The 27,968-nt window shown below is 55.7% G+C and overlaps 1 protein-coding gene across 2 annotated transcripts; it reads left to right on the top strand.

Moving 5' to 3' along the window:
• Nucleotides 1-152: 152 nt before the first annotated feature.
• Nucleotides 153-27,134, top strand: CDK12 (cyclin dependent kinase 12). Of its 2 annotated transcripts, none has more exons than XM_054396751.1 (14): nucleotides 153-1,201; nucleotides 5,467-6,351; nucleotides 11,235-11,411; nucleotides 12,311-12,450; nucleotides 13,048-13,218; nucleotides 13,933-14,122; nucleotides 14,980-15,036; nucleotides 15,670-15,771; nucleotides 16,772-16,849; nucleotides 17,329-17,445; nucleotides 18,333-18,464; nucleotides 19,541-19,755; nucleotides 22,065-22,517; nucleotides 26,455-27,134. In XM_054396751.1, the coding sequence occupies exons 1-14, from the start codon at nucleotides 153-155 to the stop codon at nucleotides 27,132-27,134; spliced, it is 4,446 nt and encodes a 1,481-aa protein (XP_054252726.1). The 2 variants fall into 2 exon arrangements, with proteins under 2 accessions (XP_054252726.1, XP_054252725.1); XM_054396750.1 differs by having other exon boundaries at nucleotides 26,428-27,134.
• The last annotated feature ends 834 nt before the right edge of the window (nucleotides 27,135-27,968 follow it).

The raw sequence follows: 27,968 nt of genomic DNA, 5'->3' as shown, positions 1-27,968 counted from the left end.
CTGCCCCGCTCCCCATGTAGGAGGGGGTGTTGGCGGCAGGGAGGGCCGAGGCCGGGGTGAATGGTGCGAGGAGCGGGGCGCTGAGGGAGTCTGAAGTTTGGGGGTTTTGGAGGCTTGCCCCCCTCCCCTCTCCCGTGCACAGTGGAGGAGGAATGCCAAATCCGGACAGACATGGGGGCAAGAAGGATGGGGGCGGCGGGGGGTCCTCGCAGCACGGGCCTGGCAGCGGGAGCTCGAACAGCAAGGAGAGGCACCGGCTGGCCTCCAGGCACAAGAGGCACAAGTCCAGGCACTCCAAGGAGTCACCGCTGGCAGCCCAGGAGACGGCGGCACCTTTGGGCGCGATGATCAAGCCCCTGGTGGAGTACGATGACATCAGTTCGGATTCGGATACCTTCTCGGATGATGTGGCCCTCAAACTGGATAGGAGGGAAAACGAGGAGAGGAAGGACAGGAGCGAGAGGATACAGAAGCACCGGCACCACCAGCACAAGCGCATTCGGGAGCTGATGAAGAGCAAACAGGCAGAGAAAGAAAGGAAGTTAGAAAAGAGCCTGGAGGCATCCAGCAGGTCCGGGTCCACCAAGGACAGAGTATCAGGATCCTCCAAAAGACTCCTTGAGAGTGAGGAGCACCCCAAGTCGTTGTCCTCAAAGAGCAGCAACAAGGAGTCCCGGTCAGCCAAGGCACACAAGGAGAAATCCAGGAAGGATCGGGAGCTCAAATCCAGCCACAAAGAGCGCAGCAAAAGCCATCGGAAAAGGGATGCTCCAAAAAGTTACAAAACCATTGACAGTCCCAAGAGGAAATCCAGGAGTCCTCACAGGAAATGGTCTGACAGCCCTAAACTGGACGACAGCCCCTCAGGAGCCTCCTACATCCAGGAATACGACCTCAGCCCTCCCCGCTCTCACACCTCCAGTAACTACGATCCCTACAGGAAGAGCCCCGGCGGCTCCTCACGCCGGCCCTCCATCAGCCCTCCCTACAAGGAGCCCGTGGCCTACCAGTCCAACACTCGCTCCCCCAGCCCCTACAGCCGGCGCCAGAGGTCCATCAGCCCCTACAGCAGGAGGCGTTCCTCCAGCTACGAGCGAGGCAGCGGCTCCTACAGCGGCAGGTCCCCCAGCCCCTACAGCCGCCGGCGCTCCAGCAGCCCCTTCGCCGCCAAGCGCTCCGTCAGCCGCAGCCCCATCGCCAGGTGAGTGCCCTCCGGGCTGCCTTCTGTGCCCTCGGGGCCTGGGGAAGTGGCTGGGGTGGTTTTGGCCATGGCAAGGCTTAAACCTCTTCCTCAGCTGGAACGTTTTAGCCAGGGAGGTTGTGGATGTTTTCCCCCCCTGGGGGTGTTCGAGGCCAGGCTGGATGAGGCCCTGAGCAGCCTGGGCTGGTAGGAGGGGTCCTTGCCCGTGGTCGGGGGGTTGGAGCTGGATGGCCTTGAAGGTCCCTTCCAACCCATTCTGTGAATCTTGGTGGGGCTCAGGGTGCTGGCTGCCTGATGTGGCTGTGGGGTGATTGATGTGGTGGTGCTTTGGTTGGGTTCAAAAGGTCTTCACACTTTGGAAGACACCTCCCTGGCTGCCTGTCGGCAGCCTCCATGTTGGCTCTGGGCAGAGAGGCCCAGGGCTGGCTGAGCTCCTGGGATTAAATTACACCCCCTCAGGAGGTGGCCCCTGCAGAAGGGCCCAGGCTCCTCGGGAGGGTTGTGCTCTGAAGGGAGACGAAGCCATTCAGCTCCTGATACAGGATCTAAAGTGCTTCCCTGGGGAGAAGTCCAGCCAGGGAGGATGTTTTCGCTTGTTTCTGGAAGCCTGAAGGCTCCAAGGTGTGGAAACTGGATCCCCCTTTGCAGGAAGGGGGTTTGTTTTGAGTGGATTTTGCTCTTTCTGAACTGACTTCCCTTTTTCCTTGAATTAGAAACGACCACATCTGTAAACTCCATCTCTTTAGCCTAAACTTTCCTTTCACAGTGCAAGAGTTTGAAACTGGGGCATTCTGGAAGGGCAAGTAGGGAGCAGCAGCTGGGTTCTGGCTCAGCTCTGATTTGGTTTTCTTGCTTTTTTTTTTCTTTAGTTGGTGACTTTGCTACAGAAGGGAACTTAACTTGAAGTGTTTTATTTCAGGGCTTCGTCAATCATCCTGTTACCTGCAGGATAATGCACTGCTCAGTGTTGATTCTTCTTTGTTTCCTCCAGCTCATGTTCAGTGAGTTTCCAGTTGTCACCATGGGTGCTGGGGAGCTTTGCTTGGAGCTCCATGGCAATTAAGATGTGACCTGGAATTGTAATCTCTATAGAAATGCTCTGTGCTGGGTGAGCTCTGCTGCATCCTCTGGCCCTAACAGGAGCTGCTGCTGCCTCCAGAGCATGTTGATGTGGTCAGCAGTTCCCAAAGAACTCGGGGAGGGGCTTTTGGAATTTGGCTTTTGTTGCCACAGTAATTCTCTTCACTTCAGGAATAGTCTTCCCTGGTGGGTTTGAAGCTGTGAGGGAGGTTGTGGTGGGGTTAGCACCCTGGAAGCTCTCAGGGATGATCTCTTTACTCTGCTGGCATTCTCCAGACTATTTCCTTCAGGCTCTTTCCCCTCTGCTCTTTCTCTGGGTGCATCTGAGAGGTTCTGAGGGATAGTCATAGAATCATGGAATGGTTTAGGTTGGAAGGGACCTTAAAGATCATCCAGTTCCAGCCCCCTGCTGTGAGCAGGGACATCTCCCACCAGCCCAAGTTGCTCAAGGCCTCATCCAACCTGGCTTTCAACACTTCCAGACTTGGAGCCTCCACAACTTCTCTGGGCAACCTATTCCAGTAGCTCACCACCTTCATGGGGAGGAATTTCTTCTAATGCCCACTCTAAATCCAGCTCCTTCCATTGGGAATGTTTCTCCTCTCAATCCTTCCTGCCCTGGTGGCACTGCTCCTAATGTCACTTGCTGCTCCTTTTGGAAGGGTAAGAATGCAGTGGCAGGAAGCTGTGTTGACTTCGTGGTATCACTGTGGGTTGTGGCTCTTGAAGTCTATGTTCAGCCCTAAGCAGGGAGACACCAGCTGGAAATGAGGAGTCTACAAAGGGCTGAGATTTCCCCCCAGGCTGTTCCATGTCTTGACTGCAGCCAGAGCTGAGTTTTCCCCCCAGGTTGCTCCATGCCTTGCCCTGAAGTTACTCTTTCTGTAACCTGCTCCTTGCTGCTGATCTGAGGAAATCAAACAATTCTTTTCCTCATCTCAGTTGTGGGAACCAACTCTGAAGCACTTTGTGCTGCTTCTCTGAACTTGCCTAGAACCTTTTTAAGGGCATCTGTGACTTGCTGACAAAACCCTGGACCCCAAACCAAGAGATTCCAAAGGTTAGTTACTGTTTACACTCAGCTTGTACTGAATGCTCTGAATCTCTGGCTTCAGTTGTTTCCCTGTTCCTCTTCTCTCTCCTGTGTGATCTAATCCTTCAAAGCAGAGCAAAAACTGTGGATTTACACCTTCAGAAAGCATCCCCCTGGAGTGATCCTAGTGAAGGAGCAGAGGGAGTTTGGTGTTTTCCATCCGTTACAAGTTGTAATTCCTTGCTGGGTTTGCTTCTCTGAGCTTGCAGCCTGGATGGTGCTGAGGTTGAGGGAGCTGGGGTTGGTCAGCCTGGAGAAGAAGGCTTCAGGAAGACCTTAGGGCAGCCTTCCAGTACCTGAAGGGAGCTACAGGAAGGCTGCAGAGGGACTCTTGGCAAAGGTCTGCAATGACAGGATGAGAGGCAATGGTTTGGAATGAGAGCAGAGCAGATTGAGATTGGATGTGAGGAACAAGTTCTGCACCAGGAGGCTGCTGGAACACTGCAACAGGCTGCCCAGGGAGGGGGTTGAGGCTCCATCCCTGGAGATATTCAAGGTCAGGCTTGACAAGGCTCTGAGCAACCTGCTCCAGTGGAGGATGTCCCTGCTGACTGCAGAGAGCTGGACTGGACCTTAGGAGGTCCCTTCCAACCCAAACCATTCTCTGATGAGGCTGATCTGTGTAAGTTCATGGTCAAACACCTGCTCCAAAAGCCCAGGGTGGGGCTGTCCTGCTGCTGCTGGCCCAGCAGGAGCTCACCTGTGGGAGCAGATCAGCTGAGTCTTCCTGCAGCTCCTCTGAAGATTGATCTGCAGACAAGGGTGTAAGTGGAGGCAGCTGCCTTTGCCCCAGAGTGGCTGGGGAGTGACTCTCATCTTCTGTTGGCTCCTGCAGAGGAGCAGGAATGGTTTGAGAGAGCAAATGTCTTCAACTGGCACACATGCTTAGGCAGCAAACATCTGACTGTGGCTCAGATCCTTCAGAGGAGGTAGCAGAGGCATTTCTGGGACACTGAATTATTTCCACTGTCTGACAAGACAGGCTTGGAGGTTGTTTAAGTGCTTTTTGTGTTTTCTTGAATCTCCAAGTCCCAAATGCAGTGTTAGGAACCAAGGTGCTGTGCTGCTGGGAGCCCACACAGCAGCTTTGGGGTTCAGGTGGTTGTGCACCACAATTTGCTTTCAGACTGGGCTGGACAAGATGAACTTTGAAGGGTCCCTTCCAACCCAAGGCATCTCTGAATCTCTTCCCTGGAAGTCAGGAGGGAAAAGAACAGCTGTGGGCCACCATTCCTTTGAACAGCTGTTGGCACTGCAGCTAAACCCAGGAGAAGACATTCCAGAGGCCTTCAGCTTGCTGAAGGTGGCTTGGACTGAGTGTAGCAGCTCTGTGTGGAGCTGCTGGAGCAGTGGCCACACTCACCTAGATCTTTGCCATGGCTAAAGGTGGTTGGGCATTCCTGGGTAAGAAAAGTTAGACTGGGGCTGTTCAGCCTGGAGAAGACTCCAGGAGGACCTCAGAGCTGCCTGGCAGTGCCTGAAGGGATCCTGCAGGAAGGCTGCAGAGAGACTTTTCTTGAAGGTGTCTAGAGCCAGGCCCAGGGGGAATGGTTTGGAGCTGAGGCAGAGCAGGGTTAGAGTGGAGCTGAGGAAGAATTTGAGTGTGAGGGAGGTGAGAGCCTGGCACAGGCTGCCCAGGGAGTCTGTGGCTGCCTCCTGCCTAGGGGTGTTCAAGGCCAGGCTGGATGAGGCCCTGAGCATCCAAGTCTGAGAGGTGTCCCTGCCCCTTGTCCTGTTGCTAGACACCCTCATGGAAAGTGTTCCTCCCTGTAGGTTGCCCAGGGAGGTGGTTGAGGTCCCATCCCTGGAGATACTGGAGGTCAGGCTCTGAGCAACCTCCTCTAGTGGAGGATGTCCCTGTTGAGTGCAGGGAGGTTGGACTGGATCACCTTCAGAGGTCCCTTCCAACCCAAACCATTCCATGGTTCTCTGATTTCAGTACTTCAGTCTCTCCTGACAGCTCTTTGGACCCTCTGAGCTTAGGTTGCCAGCGATGGCTGTGGACTGAGTTGAGAGCTGGTGGTGTGGGTGAGCAGCCTGGGGGTTGTGTGGTGCTTCCTTTTCATTCCTCCTCTCCCCCCTGTGCCTGCAGGAAGTCGGTGAAGTCCCGCAGCAGAAGCCCTGCCTACTCCAGGCACTCTTCATCTCACAGCAAGAAGCAGAGGTCTGGCTCCCGCAGTCGCCATTCCAGCATCTCCCCCACCAGGCTGCCCCTCAACTCCAGCCTGGGGGCAGAGCTCAGCAGGAAGAAGAAGGAGCGAGCGGCGGCGGCGGCGGCCGCGGCCAAGGTGGATGGCAAGGAGGCCAAGGGCTCCCCCATTTTCCTGGCTAGGAAGGAGAACAGTTTAGCTGAGCTGAAGGAGCCTGCAGCAGAAGCTAAAAAGGTCACCAAAAGTGTGAAATGTGAGAAGCCCTCCTCGGACCCGGAGCTGGTGGCTCAGCTGCACAGCAACGCCGAGACTAAGGGCCCTGCGGAGCCAGCGAAGCCCAAGGCAGAGGAGAACTCGGAGAGGAAGCTCCCTGTGCCAGCCAGAGATTCCAAACAGACAGCAGCAAAGGACTCCAAGCCTGTAGCAGGGGTAGAGGACCTCCTATCTCCAAAGGACCCAGACGCAGCAGAGAAGGAGATTCCCCCTCCCCTGCCCTCCCTCAAGTCACCTCCTCCACCCCTGCCCACCACCACGCCGCCGCCTCCCACTCCGCCGCTGCCGCCTTTGCCGCCATCTCCTGCCGTGCCACCTTTGCCACCCTCCCAGCCAGCTCCCCTTCAGGTCCCTACTTCAGCCCCAACCTCTTTGCCATCCTCTTCCCACCCAAGGACGTCTACTTTATCCTCTCAGGTGAACTCTCAGTCCTCTGTCCAGGTGGCTACAAAAACTCAAGTGTCTGTGACGGCTGCTATCCCGCACCTGAAAACTTCAACGTTGCCTCCGCTTCCGCTGCCCCCTATTTTAGTTGGGGAAGATGACTTGGATAGGTAAGGTCCCACCAGAGCCTTCCCCCCTGCCCCTCTTCCTTCTTTGCCTTTAAAAGCAAAACCTTGAGCGAAAATGGATTCTTTTGGTAGATCTGCCAGCTCAGCCTGCAGCACGCTGAGGACTCTTCCTACGTGGCCAGCCCTGCCTTGGGGCTTGGCTGGGTTATGTGCAGAGGGTTTTGGGTTTTTTGTTCCTGTGCAGGTTGTGTTGTGGCTGCCTCCTCCCTGGAGGTGTTCAAGGCCGGGTTGGGTGAGGGCTTGAGCATCCTGGGCTAGTGGAAGGTGGCCCTGCCCATGGCAGGGGGTTGGAACTGGGTGAGCTTCCAATACCCAAAGGGATCCTACAGGAACGCTGCAGGGAGACTTATCCTGAGGGGGGTTGGAGACAGGGCAAGGGGGAATGGTTGGAAGCTGAGTTAGAGCAGGGTTAGACTGGAGCTGAGGAAGAAGTTCTTCAATATGAGGGTGGAGAATCTGGCACAGGTTGCCCAGGGAGGCTGTGGATGTCCCTTCCCTGCAGGTGTTCAAGGCCAGGGTGGATGAGGCCTTGAGGAACCTGGGCTGGTGGGAGGTGTCCCTGCCCATGGTGGGCAGTTGGAACTGGTTGAGCTTTGAAGTCCCTTCCAACCCAACCCATTCCATGAATCCTATGAACTTGTCTGAAGAACACTGGGGGGTGGGATTGGTCTTTTGGCAGGGGTAATGGCCCAGAACATCCAAAATGGAGCCTGAGAAGAAGAAAACTTTGTGTATCCCTGTTGTAGCCAGCAGTGTGGTGCAGTGCTGCTAACGGGAGGTCCTCACTCTTACTTCTGTTTGCTGTGCTTAGCCTGGAGCTCCCTGACACCTCCTGTGCCTTTCCAGCCATGGCTGAAGGTGCAGTGGGGATCTTGGTGGTTAGTAGAGTGGTGTGGCACAAGTAGTGTCTTACACAATGAGTAGTGTCTTACACAAGGCTTATGACTTGCTCCAATCACCCTGCAGTAGGTGTGAGCCCATCCCTTGGTGGGTTAATTGATGGCCATGGCTCGTCCTGGTATCAGGGTTACCTTGGCACTGCCATCGAGGTGAGAGTTCAGCCTGGGCATGGGTCTTGGTGCCCTTCCTGAGCTGGGTGGTCCTGGTCAGCTCTCTACAACTCCTTGCTAGGAAGTTGTAATGAGGTAGGGGTCAAAGTTTGGACTTGGATGGTTTTGAAGGTCTCTTCCAAGCAAGATGTATTCTGTGATTCTCTTGGTCTCTTCTCCCTAGCAGTGAGTGGCAGGATGAGAGGAAATGGCCTCAAGTTGCCCCAGGGGAGGTTTAGATTGGACCTGAGAAGAAACTTCTTGCCTGGAAGGGTTCTCAAAGCCTGGCACAGGCTGTCCAAGGAGGGGGTGGAATCCCCATCCCTGGAGGAGCTCAAAGAGGCAGAGATGTGGTGCTGAGGGCCATGGTTTAGCCCCAGCCTTGGCAGAGTTAGAGAATAGTTGGACTCAAGGATCTTAAAGGTCTTCTCCAACCCAAACAATTCAGTGCTCAGCATCTAATTAATTCACATGGACCTGGGCTGAGCCCAGATTGCATCTTCCCCAGCTCCACTGCTGGTCTGAGCAAGGTTCTGCTGCTGTGCTGCCTCCTTTCCACTCCCAGCCATGGGCCTGCAAACCCTCTGGAACTCTTCTGTCACCACCCAGCTGTGCCTTAGTTGTGTGCAAGGTTTTCCCTCTGCTGTCATGAGCCCAGCAGTGTGGTGCTGCTGCAGCTGGCTGCTGAGCTGAGCAAGAGGAGTTCCAGTGACTTCCTTCCCAGTAACAGGATGGGAGAGCCCAGCTGGTTGTGCTGAGTCTGGTGGCAGTTGCAGATGGCACTGCCTGCCTGGAGAAGCTCTCTTACCAACTGCCTGCATGTTTGGGAACAAAACTTCTTAAGACAGACTTGAGTTGGCTTGGTCTAGGTCTGGGAAGAAAGTTCCAGCTCCAAGACCATGGCAAGCACAGGGTTAGGAAACACTCTGAAGTGTCTGAGCACAAAACTCATTTCACTCAAGGGCTCCTCAGCCTGCCTTGGTGTTCCTCTCACTCAGAGGCTCCTCAGCCTGCCTTGGTGTTCCTCTCACTCAGAGGCTCCTCAGCCTGCCTTGGTGTTCCTCTCACTCAGAGGCTCCTCAGCCTGCCTTGGTGTTCCTCTCACTCAGAGGCTCCTCAGCCTGCCTTGGTGTTCCTCTCACTCAGAGGCTCCTCAGCCTGCCTTGGTGTTGCTCTCACTCAGAGGCTCCTCAGCCTGCCTTGGTGTTCCTCTCACTCAGAGGCTCCTCAGCCTGCCTTGGTGTTGCTCTCACTCAGAGGCTCCTCAGCCTGCCTTGGTGTTCCTCTCACTCAGAGGCTCCTCAGTCTGCCTTGGTGTTCCTCTCACTCAGAGGCTCCTCAGTCTGCCTTGGTGTTCCTCTCACTCAGAGGCTCCTCAGTCTGCCTTGGTGTTCCTCTCACTCAGAGGCTCCTCAGTCTGCCTTGGTGTTCCTCTCACTCAGAGGCTCCTCAGTCTGCCTTGGTGTTCCTCTCACTCAAGGGCTCCTCAGCCTGCCTTGGTGTTCCTCTCACTCAGAGGCTCCTCAGTCTGCCTTGGTGTTCCTCTCACTCAGAGGCTCCTCAGTCTGCCTTGGTGTTCCTCTCACTCAGAGGCTCCTCAGCCTGCCTTGGTGTTCCTCTCACTCAGAGGCTCCTCAGCCTGCCTTGGTGTTCCTCTCACTCAGAGGCTCCTCAGCCTGCCTTGGTGTTCCTCTCACTCAGAGGCTCCTCAGTCTGCCTTGGTGTTCCTCTCACTCAGAGGCTCCTCAGTCTGCCTTGGTGTTCCTCTCACTCAGAGGCTCCTCAGTCTGCCTTGGTGTTCCTCTCACTCAGAGGCTCCTCAGTCTGCCTTGGTGCTCACCAAGCCCTGAAGATTTGTCTGAAGTGTTTTTAGACCTCACAGTGGTCAGGGTGCACCTTGGGTGACTTCACCTGGCAGGAGATGGAGGAGGGGAGAAGCTGTTCAGAAGCAAGTGATAGAAATTTTGTAGGTGTTTGTGTTGGCATTTGGGAGCTTCAGAGCTTGTGAAGGCCCCTGGGAACCTCTGGCTGGCTGTTGGCAGCAGTTCCATGCAGGCCTGGCCCAGCACATTGCTGCTGGTTTAGGCTTTGAGGAGCCTTTGTTGGGCTGTTGGTGTTTGCACTTGGTCATGGTTTGAAGCTGAGGCAGAGCAGGGTTAGACTGGATCTGAGGAAAGTCTTCAGTAGGAGGCTGGTGAGGCTCTGGAACAGGCTGCCCAGAGAGGTTGTGGAAGCCTCCTCCCTGGAGGTCTTCAAGGCAAGGTTGGATGAGGCTTTGAGCAACCTGATCTGGTAGGTGTCCAATGGCAGGGGGGTTGGAACTGGAAGATCTTGAAGTCCTTTCCAACCCAAACCATTCTAGGGTTGAGAAGCTCTCAGGAGCAGATGTCCTGCCAGTTAGGAGTGGATTGAACAAAGCATCTGAGCAGCTGCTTTGGTGACTGTGAACATCCACACACACCTCTGAAGGCCAAACACCTCCACACACACCTGGGAGACCTGCAGGGGAGCCAACCCCAGCTTGACCTCCACTCTTGGAGCAAAGTCTCTGCCCTCCTGCAGCCCTTGGCTGTCCAGGTCCTGAGCTCAAGAACTTTCCCAGAGGTGTGATGTGGATTCTGCCTGGGTGAGGAGACCCAGCTGGGTGTCATTCAGCCACTTAGGGCTCTGCAGCTGCTCAGGGGTCACCTCCAGCCCCTGCAGCTGTCCTGCTGTGGTGTCTGTAGGATGTGCACTGCTGGCAGCAGTGTGGTCAGGGAGGGCTTTCCCCCTGGGATCTCTCCACGAGAGACTTGTGCAGATTTAGTGTCCAATAGGAGAATTGGGCAGGTGACCCACTTGAGCACTCCACTTCTCTGTGCTGAGGGGTTGGACCTGGTGATGCTGACAGGCAGCAAACCTCCTGCTGACTGCCCTAAAAACAAATCCTGGCAGGGCTTTGCTCTTTTCCTATCTCTGAAGCTTTCTTAAGCCTTGGTAGAGTGGAAATTTGCACGGAGAAGAATTCCTGATCCCTCAGACCTAGGAATTCTCCAGTACCTGAAGGAATTCTGCAGGAAAGCTGCAGAGAGACTTTTGCTGAGGGTGTCTAGAGACAGGCCAATGGGGAATGGTTTAGAGCTGAGGCCCAGCAAGGTTAGAGTGGAGCTGAGGATGAAGTTTTTCAGTGTGAGGGTGGTGAGAGTCTGGCACAGGCTGTCCAGGGAGGCTGTGGCTGCCTCCTGCCTGGGGATGCTCAAGGCCAAGCTGGATGAGGCCTTGAGCAGCTGATTCTAGCTGAGAGGTGTCCCAGGGCATGGCAGGGAGGTTGGAGCAGATGAGCTCTGAGGTCTCTTCAGGCACTGCCAGGCAGCTCTGAGGTGCCCCTGGAGCCTTCTCCTCCCCAGGCTGCACACCCCCAGCTCCCTCAGGCTGTGCTCACAGCAGAGCTGCTCCAGCCCTTGGCTCATCTTTGTGGCCTCCCCTGGCCTCACTCCAGCAGCTCTGTGTCCTCCTTGTGCTGGGGGCACCAGAACTGGACACAGTTCCTTACTGTCCTACCTCAGGTTTGCCTCAATTCCAAAAGCAGAGCTGGAACTGGCTTGGTTGGTGCAGCTGTGCTGGATTGGAGGCAGTGGATCCAAACCACCTCTCTTCTCTCCCTGATGTCCAACTCAAGCTCTGCTCTTTTTTTCCTCCTCGGCTCTGCTCATTGCCCCACCTCAGCTCAGGGTTTTCAGAGAGCTGTTGCCCTCCACTGAAGTTGTTTTGTGCTGTCTGTTTTAAGTGGCTGTGGAGTTTCTGACCTCTGTGTTGTGTTAACTTTTCGGGCTTCAGTCCAAAAGAGATTCTTCCTCCAAAACCTGTGAAGAAAGATAGAGAGCAGAGACCACGACACTTACTCACGGACCTCCCGCTCCCTCCAGAGCTCCCTGGGGGGGATCCATCTCCTCCTGACTCCCCGGAACCAAAGGCAGCCACACCACCTCAGCAACCCTTCAAAAAGAGACCAAAGTAAGGCTCACTTTCAGCTCACTTTAGTTTTTTTTTTTCCTTTCCTTTCTTATCCTGCTTTCTGGGAGTTGGTGAAGCTTTGCTGCTGCTCCGCACCAGGGGCTAGTCGAAGCTTCTGCTGCGTGAAGTCTTGGTGACTCACTGCAGCACTCCAGGAGCAGCTGCTTGCATGCTCTGTGCTCTTCCTTCTAAAGCTTTACACAGCAGCCCAGCATGGCAGGGGTTGGAAGGGACCCTCTGGAGAACATCCAGTCCAACCCCCCTGCCAAGGTGGGCTCACCTGGGAAGGTCACTCAGGGACACAGCCAGGTGGGGTTGGAAGCTCTCCAGAGATGGAGACTCCAGCACCACTCTGGGCAGCCTGCTCCAGGCTCCAGCATCCTTCAGGTCAAGAAGTTCCTTCTCGTGTTTAGCCTGGAGAAGAGCAGCCTGAGGGTCTGATCAGTGCTGATCAATACCTCAAGGGTGGCTGGCAGGAGGATGGGGCCAGGCTGTTGTCAGTGGTGCCCAGTGCCAGGCCAAGGGGCAGTGGGCACAAAGTGGCACATGAGAAGCTCCATCTGAACATGAGGAGGAACTTCTTGAACCGAAGGCAGCTGGAGCCTGGAGCAGGCTGCCCTGGGAGGTGCTGGAGTCTCCTTGTCTGGAGTCATTCCAACCCCACCTGGCTGTGCTCCTGAGTGACCTTCCCTTGGTGACTCTGCCTTGGCAGGGGGCTTGGGCTGGATGCTCTCCAGAGGTCCCTTCCAAGCCCTACCATGCTGGGCTGCTGTGACAGGCTGCCTGAGCTCTGCTTTTTGCAAAACCCTCTGGAAAGGGTGGGTTGGGCTGTTGGTGGTGAGGTGGTGGCTGAGGGGGAGCCCTGGGGGGAGGTGAGTCAGCCCTCTGCCCTCTTCCAGAATCTGTTGTCCTCGGTACGGGGAAAGGCGGCAGACGGAGAGCGACTGGGGCAAGCGTTGTGTGGACAAGTTTGACATCATTGGCATTATTGGAGAAGGGACTTATGGGCAGGTCTACAAAGCCAAGGACAAGGATACAGGTAAGGAGGCCAAGGACCTGCTGGTCGACTCCTCTGGGGTGCTGTGGGTGTGCTCAGCACCCATCCCAGCAGCGGTGCTGTGGCTTCATGACCAATACCTGCAGAGCCAGAAATGGCTCCAGGCCTGGAAGAAGCTTCTCTGTGGGCTGCTTTCAAGGTGGGGTAGAAGGAGCTCTGAAATCCTGGCAGTTGGTGCCCTGCTGCCCTCCTTGCCTGTGAGGTGGTGTGCCCAGTCTGAGGTGTGCCCAGCTGGTTGTGCTGGATCCAGCTGTGGCAGCTGGAGATTCCCAACTGAACTCTGTGTCAGACAGTGGAATAGCAGAGCTTGAGAAGAGGCCTGGGGGGTGGTTTCCTGGCTGGATCTGTGTTCAGCCCTGCTGAAGCAGCCCAGGAGGAGCACTGGTGGCACCTTCTTGCTTGGGGTGGTGACTTCTAACAGTGAGCTGACAGCCACGGGCAGGGTGGCAACAACCGAAGTGAGCGCTGCCGCCTCTGGGTGGATGCTGACTGCTCCTAGCCCTGTGGAGAGAACCCCCCCAGGCCAGAACTGTCAGCAGGGATGTGACAGATGTGACAGAGCCTGGTGTGTGCTGGCAGGTGAGCTGGTGGCTCTGAAGAAGGTGAGGCTGGACAACGAGAAGGAAGGCTTCCCCATCACCGCCATCCGCGAGATCAAGATCCTGCGGCAGCTGATCCACCGCAGCGTGGTGAACATGAAGGAGATTGTCACAGACAAGCAAGATGCACTGGATTTCAAGAAGGACAAAGGTAGGCCCTGGTGACAAAGGTGGGCTTGGTGAGCCAGAGAGGTGATGCAGCTGCCTGTGCTGGTTCTGCATGGGAAACTGGAAACCTGAACTCTGCTCTTGTCTTCTCCGCCTTCCTTCCGGAGGTGCAGTGTCTGGAGAGAGGCTGAGAGCCCCTGGGGCTGCTCAGCCTGGAGAAGAGCAGCCCCAGAGGGATCTGAGCAATGCTTAGCAAGAGCTAAAGGCTGGGGGGCCAGAGGATGGGACCAGACTCTGCTCAGTGGTGCCCAGGGACAGGACAAGAGGCAACAAGGGGCATGAACTGGAGCCCAGGAGCTTCCATCTGAGCAGAAGGAGAAAGTTGTTTGATGTGAGGGTGCTGGGGGCCTGGAGCAGGCTGCCCAGAGAGGTTGTGGAGTTTCCTTGTGTGGAGAGCTTCCAACCCCCCTGGGCATTGTGCTGCTGGACAAGCTGCTGTGGGTGATCTCCAGAGGTCCCTTCCAACCCTCACCATGCTGGGATTTGGCCTTATACCTACTTAGTTGGTTTGGGGTTGGGTTTTTTTCCCTCTGAGCAAGAAACATCTGGAGTGCTCAGGAAGCCCTGAGGATCTCAAGACCACGTTAAGAAAACAGCAGCAGAACACACTCAGAGTGCACTGAAAGACTTCAGCAACTGAACCTCCTTCAATTCTTCCTTTGTCTCTCCTAAATCATTTCTGTCTTTATTCTCCCAGGTGCCTTTTACCTTGTGTTTGAGTACATGGACCATGACCTAATGGGGCTGCTAGAATCTGGCTTGGTACATTTCTCAGAGGACCATATCAAGTCTTTCATGAAACAGTTAATGGAGGGTCTGGACTACTGTCACAAAAAGAACTTCCTGCATCGAGACATCAAATGCTCCAACATCCTCCTGAACAACAGGTGAGCTGGGAGGGGAGAGCACTGCCCCTGTGCTCACACCACACAGGGCTTGGCTTCTGTGCTTGGAGGTGTTCAAGGCCAGGTTGGATGAAGCCTTGAGCTGCCTGGGCTGGTGGGAGGTGTCCCACATCACAATAGGTACCCAACAGGGCAGGACCAACAGCCACTCCAGATGAGAAACTGCTTGTTGGACAAGTCCCTAAGCTTGTAACCATGCATGGAGCATCACACAGGGCAGCAAAAACCCTTCCTCACCCCTAGTGATGAGCAGGAGTGAGGATCTAAGCTGGAAGAGGGCAGATTGAGGCTGGAGATGAGGAAGAAATTTTTGCCAGTGAGGGTGGGGAGACTCTGGCACAGGTTGCTCAGGAAGGTTGTGGATGTCCCCTCCCTGGAGGTGTTCAAGGCCAGGCTGGATGAGGCCTTGAGCAGCCTGGGCTGGTGGGAGGGGTCCTTGCCCATGGCAGAGGATTGGAACGGGGTGTGCTTGAAGGTCCCTTCCAACCCGCTGCATCCACATGGTTTGATCATCTCCACCTAAACAGCTTCTTTGGGACACTGGCCTGTTGGGAAGGGTTTGTGACAGAGACAGGACTGAATTATTGCCTTTTTCCCCTCTTTTTATTTCCTTGAAGCATGCAAGAGGCTCTGGACAGCTACATCTGTTGGGCCAGTGGTTGGACTTCATGACCTTCGAGGTCTTTTCCAGCTTAACTTGTTCTATACCCAGAAGAGGTCACAGCAGACTTTGCCTTGAGGCCTTTCTGCCACCATGGGGGTGGAAATCTCTTCACTTGCCCTGCTTGCAGACCAACCTTGGTGCAAACCAGTCATGCTTTGGTTGTTTTCTCTTGCAGTGGGCAAATCAAACTTGCAGATTTCGGACTCGCCCGACTCTACAGCTCAGAGGAGAGGTGAGTGAGGCACAGCAAGGTGCAGAAAGGGGCAGATGGTTTCTGGAGGTGGGGTGAGCTCCTTTCTTCTCCACATCTACACAGTCCCTTCACTTGGATGGTCCTGGCACTGCCAGGGCTGTGGTTCCCAGGGAATTGGTATAATGCAGTTCCAGCTGCTGGAAAAATCCACTCCCAGGTGGTGTTAACACCTTGGCATTGGACCAAGCAGCTGAGAAGGGACCAAAACCTCTTCTCTGCTGGCTCTGGGCCTGCCATGGAGCACCTTGTGCTCTGAGATCAGTCACAGTTCACTCATGGCAGGCTGCATGGTCAGGAGTTTGCATTCTGGGGTAGCCACAACTTGCTGTGAAATCTGTGATTAGCTTCCAGCAGCTTCACTCAGCTGGGGCAGAGGAAGGGCAGGACTGCTGCTGCTGGGCCTGAATGCAGCTGTGGGGGAGGCTCTGAGGGTGAGGGAGCTTGGGGCAGGGAGGCTCTGAGGGTGAGGGAGCCTGGGGGTCAGTGAGGCTCTGAGGGTGAGGGAGCTTGGGGCAGGGAGGCTCTGAGGGTGAGGGAGCCTGGGGGTCAGTGAGAGCCTGGAAGGGTCTTGTGGCTGCTGCCCTCACCTCCTGTTTGTGCCTTGCCTCGCAGCCGTCCCTACACCAACAAAGTCATCACATTATGGTATCGACCCCCGGAGCTGCTGCTAGGTGAGGAACGTTACACACCAGCCATAGATGTCTGGAGCTGTGGGTGAGTAGTGCCTGCCTTGGGCCTTTCTTTTTCTGTCCTCTTTTGGCTGTGAGCGTTCAGCACAGGATCGAGTTCTGCTCCTGGGCTTCCACAAGGGCTGGGTTCTGAAGCTCTGTTCCAGTCCCCATCATGAGAAGGACACAAAAACTGTTAGAGTGAGGCCAGAGGAGGCCACAAAGATGAGCCAAGGGCTGGAGCAGCTCTGCTGTGAGCACAGCCTGAGGGAGCTGGGGGTGTGCAGCCTGGGGAGGAGAAGGCTCCAGGGGGACCTCAGAGCTGCCTGGCAGTGCCTGAAGGGATCCTGCAGGAAGGCTGCAGAGAGACTTTTGCTGAGGGGGTCTGGAGCCAGGCCCAGGGGGAATGGTTTGGAGCTGAGGCAGAGCAGGGTTAGAGTGGAGCTGAGGGAGAAGTTGTTGAGTGTGAGGGAGGTGAGAGTCTGGCACAGGCTGCCCAGGGAGGCTGTGGCTGCCTTCTCCCTGGAGTTCTTCAAGGCCTGGTTGGATGAGGCAGCCTGGTCTAGTGGGAAGTGTCCCTGCCCATGGCAGGAGGTTGGAACTGGCTTATCTTGAAGCTCCCTTCCAACCCAACCCATTTTCAGGTTCTGTGACTCACCTTGAGCAAGCTCAGGAGCAGGAGGTGATGGCCCCCAGCCCTGCCTGTTTGCCCAGTAAAGCTGATCTGGGCTGAGTCTGGAGGACAAAGAGAGAAGCCAGCCTGGGGTTCTTTTTCTCTGCCATGCTGTTGGCACAGCCTCCCCTTTCCCCACAAAGAGTTAAAGCCTGTGCCATGCTAAGCAGCCCTGCTGCTGAGTGGCATTTCCCAGCTGCCTGCAGCTGGTGACTCCCTACACACAGGTTAGTTTGTCAGTCCTCAACTACAAGCCCTGATGCAAATAAACTCTCCTCAGGCAAAGCTGCTCCTGAACAGAGAAGCTGCAGTGTTCAGATGCTGATCCCAAGGGTTTGCCTGGCCCTGACCTCTTGCTTTTTCCTCTTTCCAGCTGTATCCTTGGGGAACTGTTTACAAAGAAGCCTATTTTTCAAGCCAATCTGGAACTGGCTCAGCTTGAATTAATCAGGTAAAGCATTGCACATGCATGCCTGTGAGAAGAGGTGCTGCAGGAGCTGCTGTTGCACACAGCCTCTGTGTTAGGAGCCCTCCTCTTTTTTTTTTTTTTTTTAATTTTTTTTTAGCTCTAACCTGCCTGAAAATCAGGGCCCTGCAAGTAGCTTTTAACTGCCCAAAGGAGCAGGCAGGCAGTGAGGTGTCCAGGCCTGCTGCTCTGTGCACCCCTCAGGAAACTTTGCTGGGAGTTGATTGCTAAAATAATGAACTCCACTGACCCCTTTAGGTGGCAAATTCCTGGTGCTGAGTGGTTTGGGAGCTCCAGGTGAGTGGTTTTCAGCTGCCTGGTGCCTCCTGTTGTACCCGAGGCTTTATCTGCTCCTCGCCCAAGTGTGCCCAGGCCTAGGTTATGGCTCAGGAAGGAAATTCTTTCGCTCTGCTTGGTGATTTTTCTCCCAGCTGCTGATCTCCCTCTGCTTCTGTGCCCCTCAGCCGGCTCTGTGGGAGCCCCTGCCCAGCAGTCTGGCCAGATGTCATCAAGCTGCCCTACTTCAACACTATGAAGCCCAAGAAGCAATACCGAAGGCGCCTGCGTGAGGAGTTCTCCTTGTGAGTGCTGGGAGGAGATGGACTGCACGGGGCTGATGGCCTCCTGCTGCAGCTCTTCTGCTCCCCCTTTGGCTCTGGCCTGCCTGGCAGGGTAGAATCATAGAGTTGTTTGGGTTGGGAAGCATCTCTAAGGTCACTGAGCCCAAGCATTCTCTGACTGCTACAGCTGGGGCTAAGCCATGGCCCTCAGCACCACATCTCTGCCTCTTTGAAACACCTCCAGGGATGGGGATTCCACCACCCTCCCTCAGGAGCCTGTTTCAGTCTTTGAGAACCCTTTAAGGGAAGAAGTTTCTCCTAATGTCCAGCCTAAACCCCTCCTGGTGCAGCTTGAGGCCATTCCTTCTTGTCCTGTCACTTGTTCTGTGGGGAGGAGGCCACCTGGCTCCAGCCTCCTTTCAGGGAGTTGTATGGAGCCAGGTGGTCTCCCCTCAGGTAAAGGCTAAAGCAGTGCTTCCCTTTCTTGCCTTCTGCCCTCGGGCAGCTCTCTCCAGCAGGGCTTCTTCCATCTGGGGAAGGCTGAGGGGGTCACTGTCCCCTTCCTAAACAGCTGCTCTGCCAGGGAGGTTCCCTGCCTCTGCCAGCTCAGGACTCTGGTAGCTGGGGACCACTTGGCACTGTGGTGGTCTCAGTGCTGAGGCTGCCTGCCTTCAAGGAGGAGCTCTCTGGGGTCAGAGTGGAATTATTTGATAATCCTGTGGGATTTGGGGCTGTTCCTCCTGAAGAGCAAAACTCAGGCTGCAGGCTTTGCCTGTCTGTCCTCCAGCAGCTGCATCACACAGGAACCAATTCTGACAGCAGGGATTCCTTTTAGGTCTGAGGTGCTGGGGTGGCCTTCTCCCTCTGTTCGGGATAACCTTTGCCATGTTTTCCCACTCTTCCCACAGCATTCCTTCTGCTGCTCTGGACCTGCTGGACCACATGCTGACACTGGACCCTGGCAAGCGCTGCACAGCAGAACAGGCCCTGCAGAGTGACTTCCTGAAGGATGTTGACCTCAGCAAAATGGCACCTCCAGAGTAAGTGCCAGCTGCCCTCCTCTCACCTGGTGGGCATCTCTGCTAATGAGCCTTGGGAAGGAGCCACTGGCTTGGCCTTGAGGGATTTCTTTCAATCAGAATTAAGTTCTGGGCTCTGGGTTCTCTTCTCCATTCTGCATCGTGACTGAGCAGACAGCTCTGGCTGTGCTGGTGGTGTTCTGCCTGGGTTGGGTAAAGCTCACTTTGATGCTTGCAAGAGTAGCATGAAGCATATCCCTGTCCTCTGCTCCATAGAGGACTGGCCAGGCCTCGTTTGTGCTCGTTATCCAGTCATTCATTAACTGGAAGAGTGGCTGCTGAGCAGTGTCACACTGCAGCTCTGCTCTGGCTGCTTTGTGTGCCTTCAGAATCCCAGCATGGGGAGGGTTGGGAGGGACTTCTGGAGTTCTCCCAGTCCAACCCACCCACAGCAGCTTGCCCAGCAGCACAATGCCCAGGGGGGGTTGGAAGCTCTCCAGAGGAGACTCCACAACCTCTCTGGGCAGCCTGCTCCAGGCCTCCAGCACCCTCACACCAAACAACTTTCTGCTGCTGTTCAGATGGAACCTCCTGGGTTCCAGTTTGTGCCCACTGCCCCTTGCCCTTTCCCTGGGCACCATTCTCTGGTCCCAGCTTCTTGCCTCCCACCCTTTAGCTCTTGCTGAGCATTGCTCAGATCCCCTCTGGGGCTGCTCTTCTCCAGGCTCTCAGCTTCAGGGCTCTCAGCCTTTGCTCCTCACAGAGCTGCTCCAGGCCCTTCAGCTTCTTTGTAGCCCTCAGTTGGACTTTCTCCAACACTTCCCTGTCTCTCTTGAACTGGGGAGCCCAGAGCTGACCCCAGAAAGCAGTGAAGGAGCTGTCTTCAAGCCTCCAGGCTGCCAAAGCTTGGCAGAGCTGCCCTCAGTGGGTGGTGTTGGGTCAGTGCTTGGACTCTGTGATCTCAGAGGGCTTTTCCAACCCAAACAGTTCTGTGATTCTCTCAAGACCCTAACAACCTTCTGTGGCCCTTTGTGGGGGGGGCATTAGATGGATTTCCTTCCCTTGTTTCTTAACCTCTCAGTGTTGTTCTCTTCCAGCCTTCCCCACTGGCAGGATTGCCACGAGCTGTGGAGCAAGAAGCGCCGGCGGCAGCGGCAGAGTGGGATGGCAGTGGAGGAGCCACCACTGTCCAAAGTGTCCAGGAAAGAAGCTACCTCTGTCAGCAGCACAGACACTGCCAAGAACAACAGCAGTCCTGTGCAGCCACAGCCTGCCCAGCTCAAACCCGAGCCTGGGGCTGCAGATGCAGTAGGTCAGTGCTCAGACTGGGGCCGGCGCAAGGCTCCTCCTCACCCATCCCTTCCCTGCTCCTGCCAGGGAGGCTGTGAGGAGCTTTGGGTCTGTTTTGTCATCATAGAATGGGTTGGCTTGGAAGAGATCTTGGAGATCAGCCAGTGCCAACCCTCATGGCACAGGGACACCTCCCACCAGCCCAGGTTGTTCAAGGCCTCATCCAGCCTGGCCTTGAACACCTCCACAGCCTCCCTGGGCAACCTGTGCCAGTGTCTCCCCACCCTCACTGGCAAGAATTTCTTCCTCATCTCCTGTCTCAATCTTTTCTCCTCAAGCTTCAACCCATTCCCTCTCATCCTAGCACTACAAATTACTTGCAAAAAGTCCCTCCCCAGCTCTCTTGTAGGCCCCTTCAGGTCCTGGCAGCCAGTCTGGTTCTTCCACCTCTATTTTTGCAGAAAGACCATCCCAGAATCTTCCTCTCCTGACTTTTTTTTTTTTCCCCTCCCCCTTTCTTTTGTCCTCTGCTGTGAACACCACTGACTGCAGAGTGGTTTTTGTCTTCAGAAGTCACTCAGTGATGAGCTGGCTGTGGATTTATTCTACAAGGGATACTGTTGGCTCTGAAGCATCATCCAGAGGATGCTCACAGGAGATACTAAATCACTTTAGGCCAATGAAATACCAGAGAAGAGGCTGTGGAGGCCACAGCCATGTGAAGGCTGCACAGAGGTGCTGAAGGTTGATCAGATGATGCAGAGATCAGGCATGGGCTGTGCCAGGCTGCTGGGCAAAGGGGTAAATTACTGCATCTTCCTGCAGAAAAGATCACTTAGACACAAAGAGACACAGGCCCATGGCTTGTACACTGCTTCCAACCAACCTTCCCATGGCTAGAAGTTAGTTGGAGGAGAGGGAGTTTTGATTCCTGGGGTTGTAGAGGCTCCCAGAGCTGCCCAGGCCATGCTGGTTGCTCTGTGGGAGCCTTCCTAAACCCCAGGTATGGATTCAGGCTTCCTTTGTGTTACCTGTGATGAGAAGCAGGAGGAGGGATGTTGCTGTAGGGGATGTGCAGATGGACCCAGAGGTGCTGGCTTGGCAAACAGCTGAGAGAAGTGAGTGTCACCTTCTGAGCTGCTTGCCAGCATCAGGAGCTTCATTTGCAGCTCCTAAACCCCAGCCTTGGCATCCTCCTTCCCCAGAATGTTGACTTACAAAGTTGGTGCAGTGTGGAGGGACCCCCTTGCCACTTAGGAGGCTGAGCTCCAGCGTGGTGCAGATGGAGGTGGTGCCCCTCGAGGGTTGTAGTTTAGACTAACCTGGATCCTTGCAGGTCAGGACAGAGTCCCCTGTGATCCCAGGCCAGCTTTCAGCCTGCTGCTTGACCTCATTTCTGCTGCTGCCTGAGTGGAACACACCCTTCCCCTAGCCCAAACAGCAGCTCAGCTCCATCCTGCTGCCAGGAGGGATCCATAGAGTGAGCAGAGGCCTCAGGAGGGGCTGAGCTGCTGCTGAGGTGGGCTGAGGGCTTCCATCCCCATCACACATCTCAGACTCACTGCTCTGAACTGGTGGTGGCCTCAGCCACCAGCCTGGTTCCTGGAGCTGCTCTCAGCTGGCTGACAGGGAGGTTTGGCTCCACCAAGCTGACTTCAGCAAGCTCTTGGTGTGGGTAGCTTTGGGGGGGTGGTGGTGAAGAAGTTTCCCCTCGGTGCCAGCAGAGCAGTGCCCGGCGCAGCCTCGGGTGAGTGCAGTGCATGTGCAGTGCCACGGGGTGCTGCTGCAGTGCTGCTGCAGCTGAGAGCAGGCTGGAGGGGACCAGCTGATGGTGGAGACCTCAGCAAACCACCTCAGAATCCTCCTCCTGGAGCCTCTCTGCCTTCTGGGAAGAGGGAGGAGAGATGTTGAGCACCATGTGCGGTGTCACCGATGCGAGGTGGCATTGCCTGGGTTGGAAGAGACCTCCAAACCCAAAAGGGATCCAGTCCCAACCCCCTCTGCAGGCAGCAGGGACATCCTCAACTAGATCAGGTTGCTCAGAGCCCCATTGAGCCTCACCTTGAATATCTCCAGGGATGGAGCCTCAACCACCTCTCTGAGCAACCTGTTGCAATGTTCCAGCAGCTGCCTGGTGCAGAACTTGCCCCTCAGAGGGATGTGAAGGCAGAAGAATTGCTGCTGGGAGCTGTTGTGGTTTGATCATCAATCCTAGAATGGCTCAGGCTGGAAGGGACCTCAGAGCTCATCTGCTCCAACCTCCCTGCCATGGGCAGGGACAACCTGTCCCAGTGCTCAACCTCCTTGTGCTGCTTCTTGTGTTCGCTGCAGGCCTCGGGGACATCACCCAGCAGCTGAACCAGAGCGAGCTGGCTGTCCTGCTGAACCTGCTGCAGAGCCAGACTGATCTGAGTGTCTCCCAGATGGCCCAGCTGTTGAATGTCCACTCTAACCCCGAGATGCAGCAGCAGCTGGAGGCTCTCAACCAGTCCATCAACGCTCTGACAGAAGCCACCACGCAGCAGCAGGAGTCTCAGGCAGCAGCGGCGGCAGCGGCAGCAGAGGAAGCCATAGAGGAGCCCCCAAAGGAGGCCCAGCTAGCAGAGGAGCAGGCAACTCCAGAAGCAGGCAGTGCTCAGGGAGACATGCAGAACGTGCTGGCCGTTCTGCTGAGTCAGCTGATGAAGAGCCAGGAGCCCCTGGAGGAGAGCAATGGGGAGAAGAGCAGCGAGCAGCAGCGGGGGGCCCGGAAGACCCCCACGCTGCCCCCCGAGGAAAGCACAGGTAAAGCAGCATTGCATTGCTTCTGCAGCTGGGCTGCCCCCTCCCTGGAGGGGTTCAAGGCCAGGTTGGATGAGGCCTTGAGCCACCTGAACTAGTGGGAGGTGTCCCTGCCCATGGCAGGGGGTTGGAACTGGATCATCTTCAAGGTCCCTTCCAAGCCAACCCTTTCTGTGAAGCTATGGACAGGAGCCAGCCCAGTGCCCCTCTGGCCAAGGAAGGCCAAGGGCACCCTGGGGTGCAGCAAGAAGAGTAGCCAGCAGATTGAGGGAGGTTCTTCTCCCCCTCTACTCTGCCTTGGTGAGGCTATATCTGGAGTACTGGGTCCAGTTCTGGCTTCTCAGTTCAAGGACAGGGACTTACTGGAGAGGGGACAGCAAAAGGCTATGGAGATGCTGAGGGGACTGGAACAGCTCTAAGATGAGGAGAGGCTGAGAGAGTTGGGGCTGTTGAGTGTGGAGAAGAGCAGCCTGAGGGGGATCTGATCAGTGCTGATCAATACCTCAAGGGTGGCTGGCAGGAGGATGGGGCCAGGCTGCTGTCAGTGGTGCCCAGTGCCAGACCAAGAGGCAGTGGGCACAAAGTGGCACAGGAGAAGTTCCATCTGAACATGAGGAGGAACTTCTTGAACTGAAGGCAGCTGGAGCCTGGAGCAGGCTGCCCTGGGAGGTGCTGGAGTCTCCTTGTCTGGAGTCATTCCAACCCCACCTGGATGTGTGACCTTCTGGGTGCTCCTCCCTTGGCAGGGTCTTGGAGTGGGTGGTCTCCAGATTGTCCCTTCCAACCCCTACCATGCTGGGCGCTGTGATTTTGTGCAGGGTTATGTTGGGTGCTTCAGATGAGTGCCTCTGCTCTGTCTGTGGCCAGGAGGAGCAGAGATGTCAGAGTGGTGTGGCAGGGGGTGTGAAGGGAAGACAGACTGTGGTCAAGCCTCAGATCCCAAGACACAGAGAGCCCCTGGCCCACTCCTGGACTGCTCAGGAGCTTCCAACAGCTGCAGAAAGCCTAAACACACAAAAATCTTTTAGTGCTCTGCTTCACCTCCCCACAGTGTGGAACCATCTGATGGTGCTCCACTGGGAATGGGGCAGGGAAGAGGAAAAGGGTTGGGGTTTGTCCTTGAAGGGTCAGGTCTTGCTCTGATTCCCCTGGTGATGAACTTACACCTGGGCAGGGTTTGTGCACAGGCTGGGACTGGAGCTGAGGAGCAAAGGCTGAGAGCCTGGAGCAGAGCAGCCCCAGAGGGGATCTGAGCAATGCTCAGCAAGAGCTAAAGGGTGAGGAGCAAGAGGCTGGGGGCAGACTCTGCTCAGTGGTGCCCAGTGGCAAGGGGCACAGAGTGGAGCCCAGGAGGTTCCATCTGAGCAGGAGGAGAAAGTTGTTTGGTGTGAGGGTGCTGGAGGCCTGGAGCAGGCTGCCCAGAGAGGTTGTGGAGAGCTTCCAACCCCCCCTGGGCATTGTGCCCCTGGGCAAGCTGCTGTGGGTGCCCTGCTGGAGCAGGGGGGGTTGGACTGGCTGAGCTCCAGGGGTCCCTTCCAACCTCACCATGTTGGGATGCTGTGGATTTTCCCATCTTAGTTTGTTCCAGCTCTCCTCTTCCCTGTTCCTCTCCTTCCCTCTCGGAAAGCGAAGTGGAGAGGGACTGAGGAGTCCCTGCAAGTGTGGAGAGTGCTGGAAGGGAGGCAATGGAGCTTGTGGAGTCCCTGCAAGTGTGGAGAGTGCTGGAAGGGAGGGAGTGGAGCTTGTGTCCCTCAGCAAGTGGAGCCCTGGGCTGTCTGTAGAGTTGCCTTTGGAGTCCTTCAGTGACTTGGTGAAGCTGAGCCAGGCTCTGGCTGTTGCAGAGTGAGTCAGGGGCCAGGTTTGGAGGCCCTGCAGGTGTTGGGTCAAGTGATGAATTTCCTTCCTTTCCAGAGGTGAGTGTAAAGAAAAACAACAAAACCAAAACCCATCTCTCCATGTCTGTTTTTTTTTTTTTTTTTTGTGTGTGTGTTTCTCTTGATCTTTTTGGAATTATTAGCCACATCCTGTGACGACCTCACCAAATTCTAGAGAAGAGCCTCCTGAGTATTGTCTCTCTCAGACTCTCCAGGGAGCCTCTTTTGGCCCAACCTCTCCTCCTCCTCCTCCTCCTCCTCCTCTGCAATGTAGCTCAACGTGTGCTGTGTTCTGGTGCCTTCAACACACCTGCCCACCACAAGCCAGTTGTGATCCTGCTTCTCTTTTTGGTTTTGTTTTGTTGGGTTTTTTTACTTTTTTTTTTTTTTGCTTTTATTTTGCCCCAATTAGGTCATTCTAGAGCAGATTCAATTAAAGAACTTTGTTCTTTTGATTTTAATTCTTCCCCCACCACCACCTCTTCATCCTCCCCCTTCAAAAAGCAGCTTGGCTTGACAATGACCTGAAGATTTTTTGGGGAGGGGGTTGGAAGGGGGTTGTGGGGATTGCTTTTTTTTTTTTTCTTCCCCTTGTTACTGTGTTGTGTTTTTTTTTTTTTTTTGTTGCTGGATTTCAATACAAATTTAGTTCTCAAAGTTTTGGGGGTTTGGAAGGGTGGGGCTGGGAGATTTTTTTTTTTTTTTTCCTGGTTTTCACAATAAAGTTTGACCTTTTTAAGAACCACTTTGGCAAATTGATTGGAGGATCTGATTTGCACACCGCCCCCCCAGGGTGGGTTTGTGGCCCCCCTCTCATCTCCTCAGCAGGGATAACTTTTAATCACCCTCTCTAAGCTTGTTCCTTTTGCTTCTTTGGTGGTGGAGGAAAAAGGGGAAGTGAAGTCAGTTGTGGTGTTCTGCAGGAGTTAGGAAAGTGGTTTGGTGAGCAGGGACTCCAGGAGCAAGGCTCTAGGGGAGCCCTTTGGAGCCAAGCTCTGGGGGGCTCTGGGAACAAAGATTTTTGGGGGCTCTGGGAGCCTTTGAAGTTTTTTGGGGGTGGGCCATGGGAAAAGGGGGGCTGAGTGGGGCAGTCTCTACCCTGCATTCCCAGTATCTGAGGGGGCTCCAGGAGAGCTGGGGAGGGACTTTAGACAAGGGCTGGGAGTGAGAGGATGAGGTACAATGGCTTTGAGCTGGAAGAGAGGAGATTGAGACTGGAGATGAGGAAGAAATTCTTGGCAGTGAGGGTGGGGAGAGACTGGCACAGGGAGGCTGTGGCTGCCTCCTCCCTGGAGGTGTTTCAGACCAGGCTGGATGAGGACTTGGACTGGTGGGAGGTGTCCCTGCCCATGGCAGGGGTTTGGAACTGGATGATCTTGAAGCTCCCTTCCAAGCCAACCATTCCATGATTTCTGGGCAGGGAATGTGCATGGTCAGAGATCCTGAACCAGGCAGAGTGTGCCCAGCTGTGGGGAGAGGTAAAGAGGGGGATGTGAGAGTGCACCCCTACCCCCCTGGGGCTGCTGTGGGTACAGGCAGGAGTGGACCTGCTAGGGTGGGCTTGGGGCTGGGCTTTGGTTTTTCTCTTCTAATCCATCCTACAGGGACCTCACTCCATCAGCTGCCAGCAAGGTGAGCCTGGCACCAGCACAGCCCAGTGCCCCTCTGCCCAGGAGCCCCTTATGGGGAGCCTGTGCTGGGCTGTGGCTCCACAGCTGTCTCCTGCTCAGCTTAGCCTTTGATCCCAGAGCAGGAATTCCCTCCAGGGGTGCCCAGGTGTTAGGCCAGCTGCTGCTGACTGCTTGGGAGCCACAGGGAGGGGGTAGAGGTGAATCCCTTCATCAATTTGTGCCTTGATCTTGGAAAGAATTCCAGCCTTGAGCCTTCCTTCCCTGCCTCTTCCAGCTCATCCCGGTCTGGGTGGGCTGCCTGGGGTTGGGTTTGCGGTGGGTTTGGTTTTGTTTGGTGTTCCTAGCAGTGTTTCTGTCTGGGGGTGTGGTGTTGTGAGATGGTCTTTAAAAGGAGTCCCCCTTCCACAGCCTGTCCTCCTCGCATTCTCCCACCAGAGAAGAGACCCCCAGAGCCCCCTGGACCGCCGCCTCTGCCCGAAGGAGACCTCTCCAGCGGTGCCCCGGAGCTGACCCCAGCCGTGACAGCTGCCCTGCTGCAGCTCTTCTCCCAGCAAGAAGCAGAGCCCCTGGGCCACCACGACCACCACCAGCCCTCCAGAGCCTCGGACTACGGCAGGTCCCACTCCTCCAGGACTTACAGCACCGAAGGCTCCGAGGGGGGATTCGGGTCCGAGGAGCTGAGTTCGGCTCAGACGCTACTAGAACCACCTTCTGCCCAAGCCGTGGGGAAGAGCAGGACCTTCTTGGGCTCCGTGAGCCACCTTGGGGAGACCAGCACCTACCAGGGCACAGGATCTGTCCAGTTCCCAGGGGACCAGGACCTGCGCTTCGCCAGGGTCCCCCCGGCCCCCGTCGCCCTCCACTCGGTGGGGCAGTCGTTCCCCAAGGCCGAGGGGAGCAACCCCAACCCCCCCACCAACAACTCTCTGCTGCATCCCGAGGCCAAACTCCAGAGCTACCCCGAGCTGGGGCCAGCAGCAACCAGTTCCAGTGGGGCAGGAACAGCTCCCAGCTGGGCTGCCCCAACCCAGGCCGCTTCTTCCTACGGGAAGCCCTACCGTGGGCCCGGCCGAGTGCCTGCGCGGGGGGGACGGGGCAGGGGGGTCCCCTACTGAGCTGCACCTTTTTTGGGGGGGGCTCACCCTCCTCTCCCTCACCTCTCTCCACCCTTAGCCACACGACCTGTTGGGTTGGTTTGGTTAGTTGTTGGGGTGTGTTTTTGTTAGCCAGAGCCAAGGTCTGGTCCTCATTTCAGCTGCTGCAGAGCTCCCCTCCTGTGCTCCTTGCTCAAGCTGCCTGTGGGCAACCCCTTTGCCCCCACCCCAGGGTAGGGTCCCCACTTTTTTTTTTTTTTTTTTCTGGGGAGGGGGTCCCTCACTGGTCAAAGTCTTTTGTGCTTGGTTAGTGACACAAAATAACACCCCTCCCCCCTAAACCCTGCTGCAGCTGGGGGGAGCTTTCTGCCCTGAGCCAGCAGAGTGGGGAAGAAGGAGGGCAACCAGTGAAGAAGAGGAGGGAGGGAGGGAGGAAAGAAACCCACCTCCCCCACACCCCTGGTGGGGAAGGAAGGGAGTCAAAATTCACCAGTTTGCAAACTGGGCACCAGTGCTTGATGGGGCAGTGCTCTGGGAGGGCTGAGGGGCCCAAAGGAGCTTTTTGGGTTGGTTTTATGTTTTGTTTTGGTTTGTTTTTTTTTCCCCTCGTTTCCTTAGAAAGAAAGAAGTAGGAACATGGATGGAGAGGGAGCTGGGCCTGGCTGTGGAGAGCCAGGATGTGGCTCATAGTCATTGATCCAAGCTGGATTTTTCCTCTCCAGGAATCCTCCATGCCCAGGGCCAGCCCCCAGTTGAACCAACTCCTGTGGAGGTTCTCTTAGGGCTTGAGCCCCTTCCTGCCCTAACTTTGCAATGGAAACCATCCTCCTCCTCCTCTTCCTCCTCATCTTCTCC

This window comes from Indicator indicator, chromosome 39 (assembly GCF_027791375.1).
Source record: "Indicator indicator isolate 239-I01 chromosome 39, UM_Iind_1.1, whole genome shotgun sequence".
In the NCBI taxonomy this organism is placed as follows: domain Eukaryota; kingdom Metazoa; phylum Chordata; class Aves; order Piciformes; family Indicatoridae; genus Indicator; species Indicator indicator.
The sequence above is the reverse complement of the archived record's forward strand: the minus strand, read 5'-3'. Positions and strand labels throughout refer to the sequence as shown.

What these genes read in the sequence shown, in the direction of transcription:
- CDK12 (XM_054396750.1), top strand. Translation starts at nt 153, where the DNA reads ATGCCAAATCCGGACAGACATGGGGGCAAGAAGGATGGGGGCGGCGGG. An exon ending in CCCTTCAAAAAGAGACCAAA is followed by an intron (nt 11,412 to 12,310) that starts GTAAGGCTCACT and finishes GCCCTCTTCCAG; the next exon opens with AATCTGTTGTCCTCGGTACG. An exon ending in AACATCCTCCTGAACAACAG is followed by an intron (nt 14,123 to 14,979) that starts GTGAGCTGGGAG and finishes TTTCTCTTGCAG; the next exon opens with TGGGCAAATCAAACTTGCAG.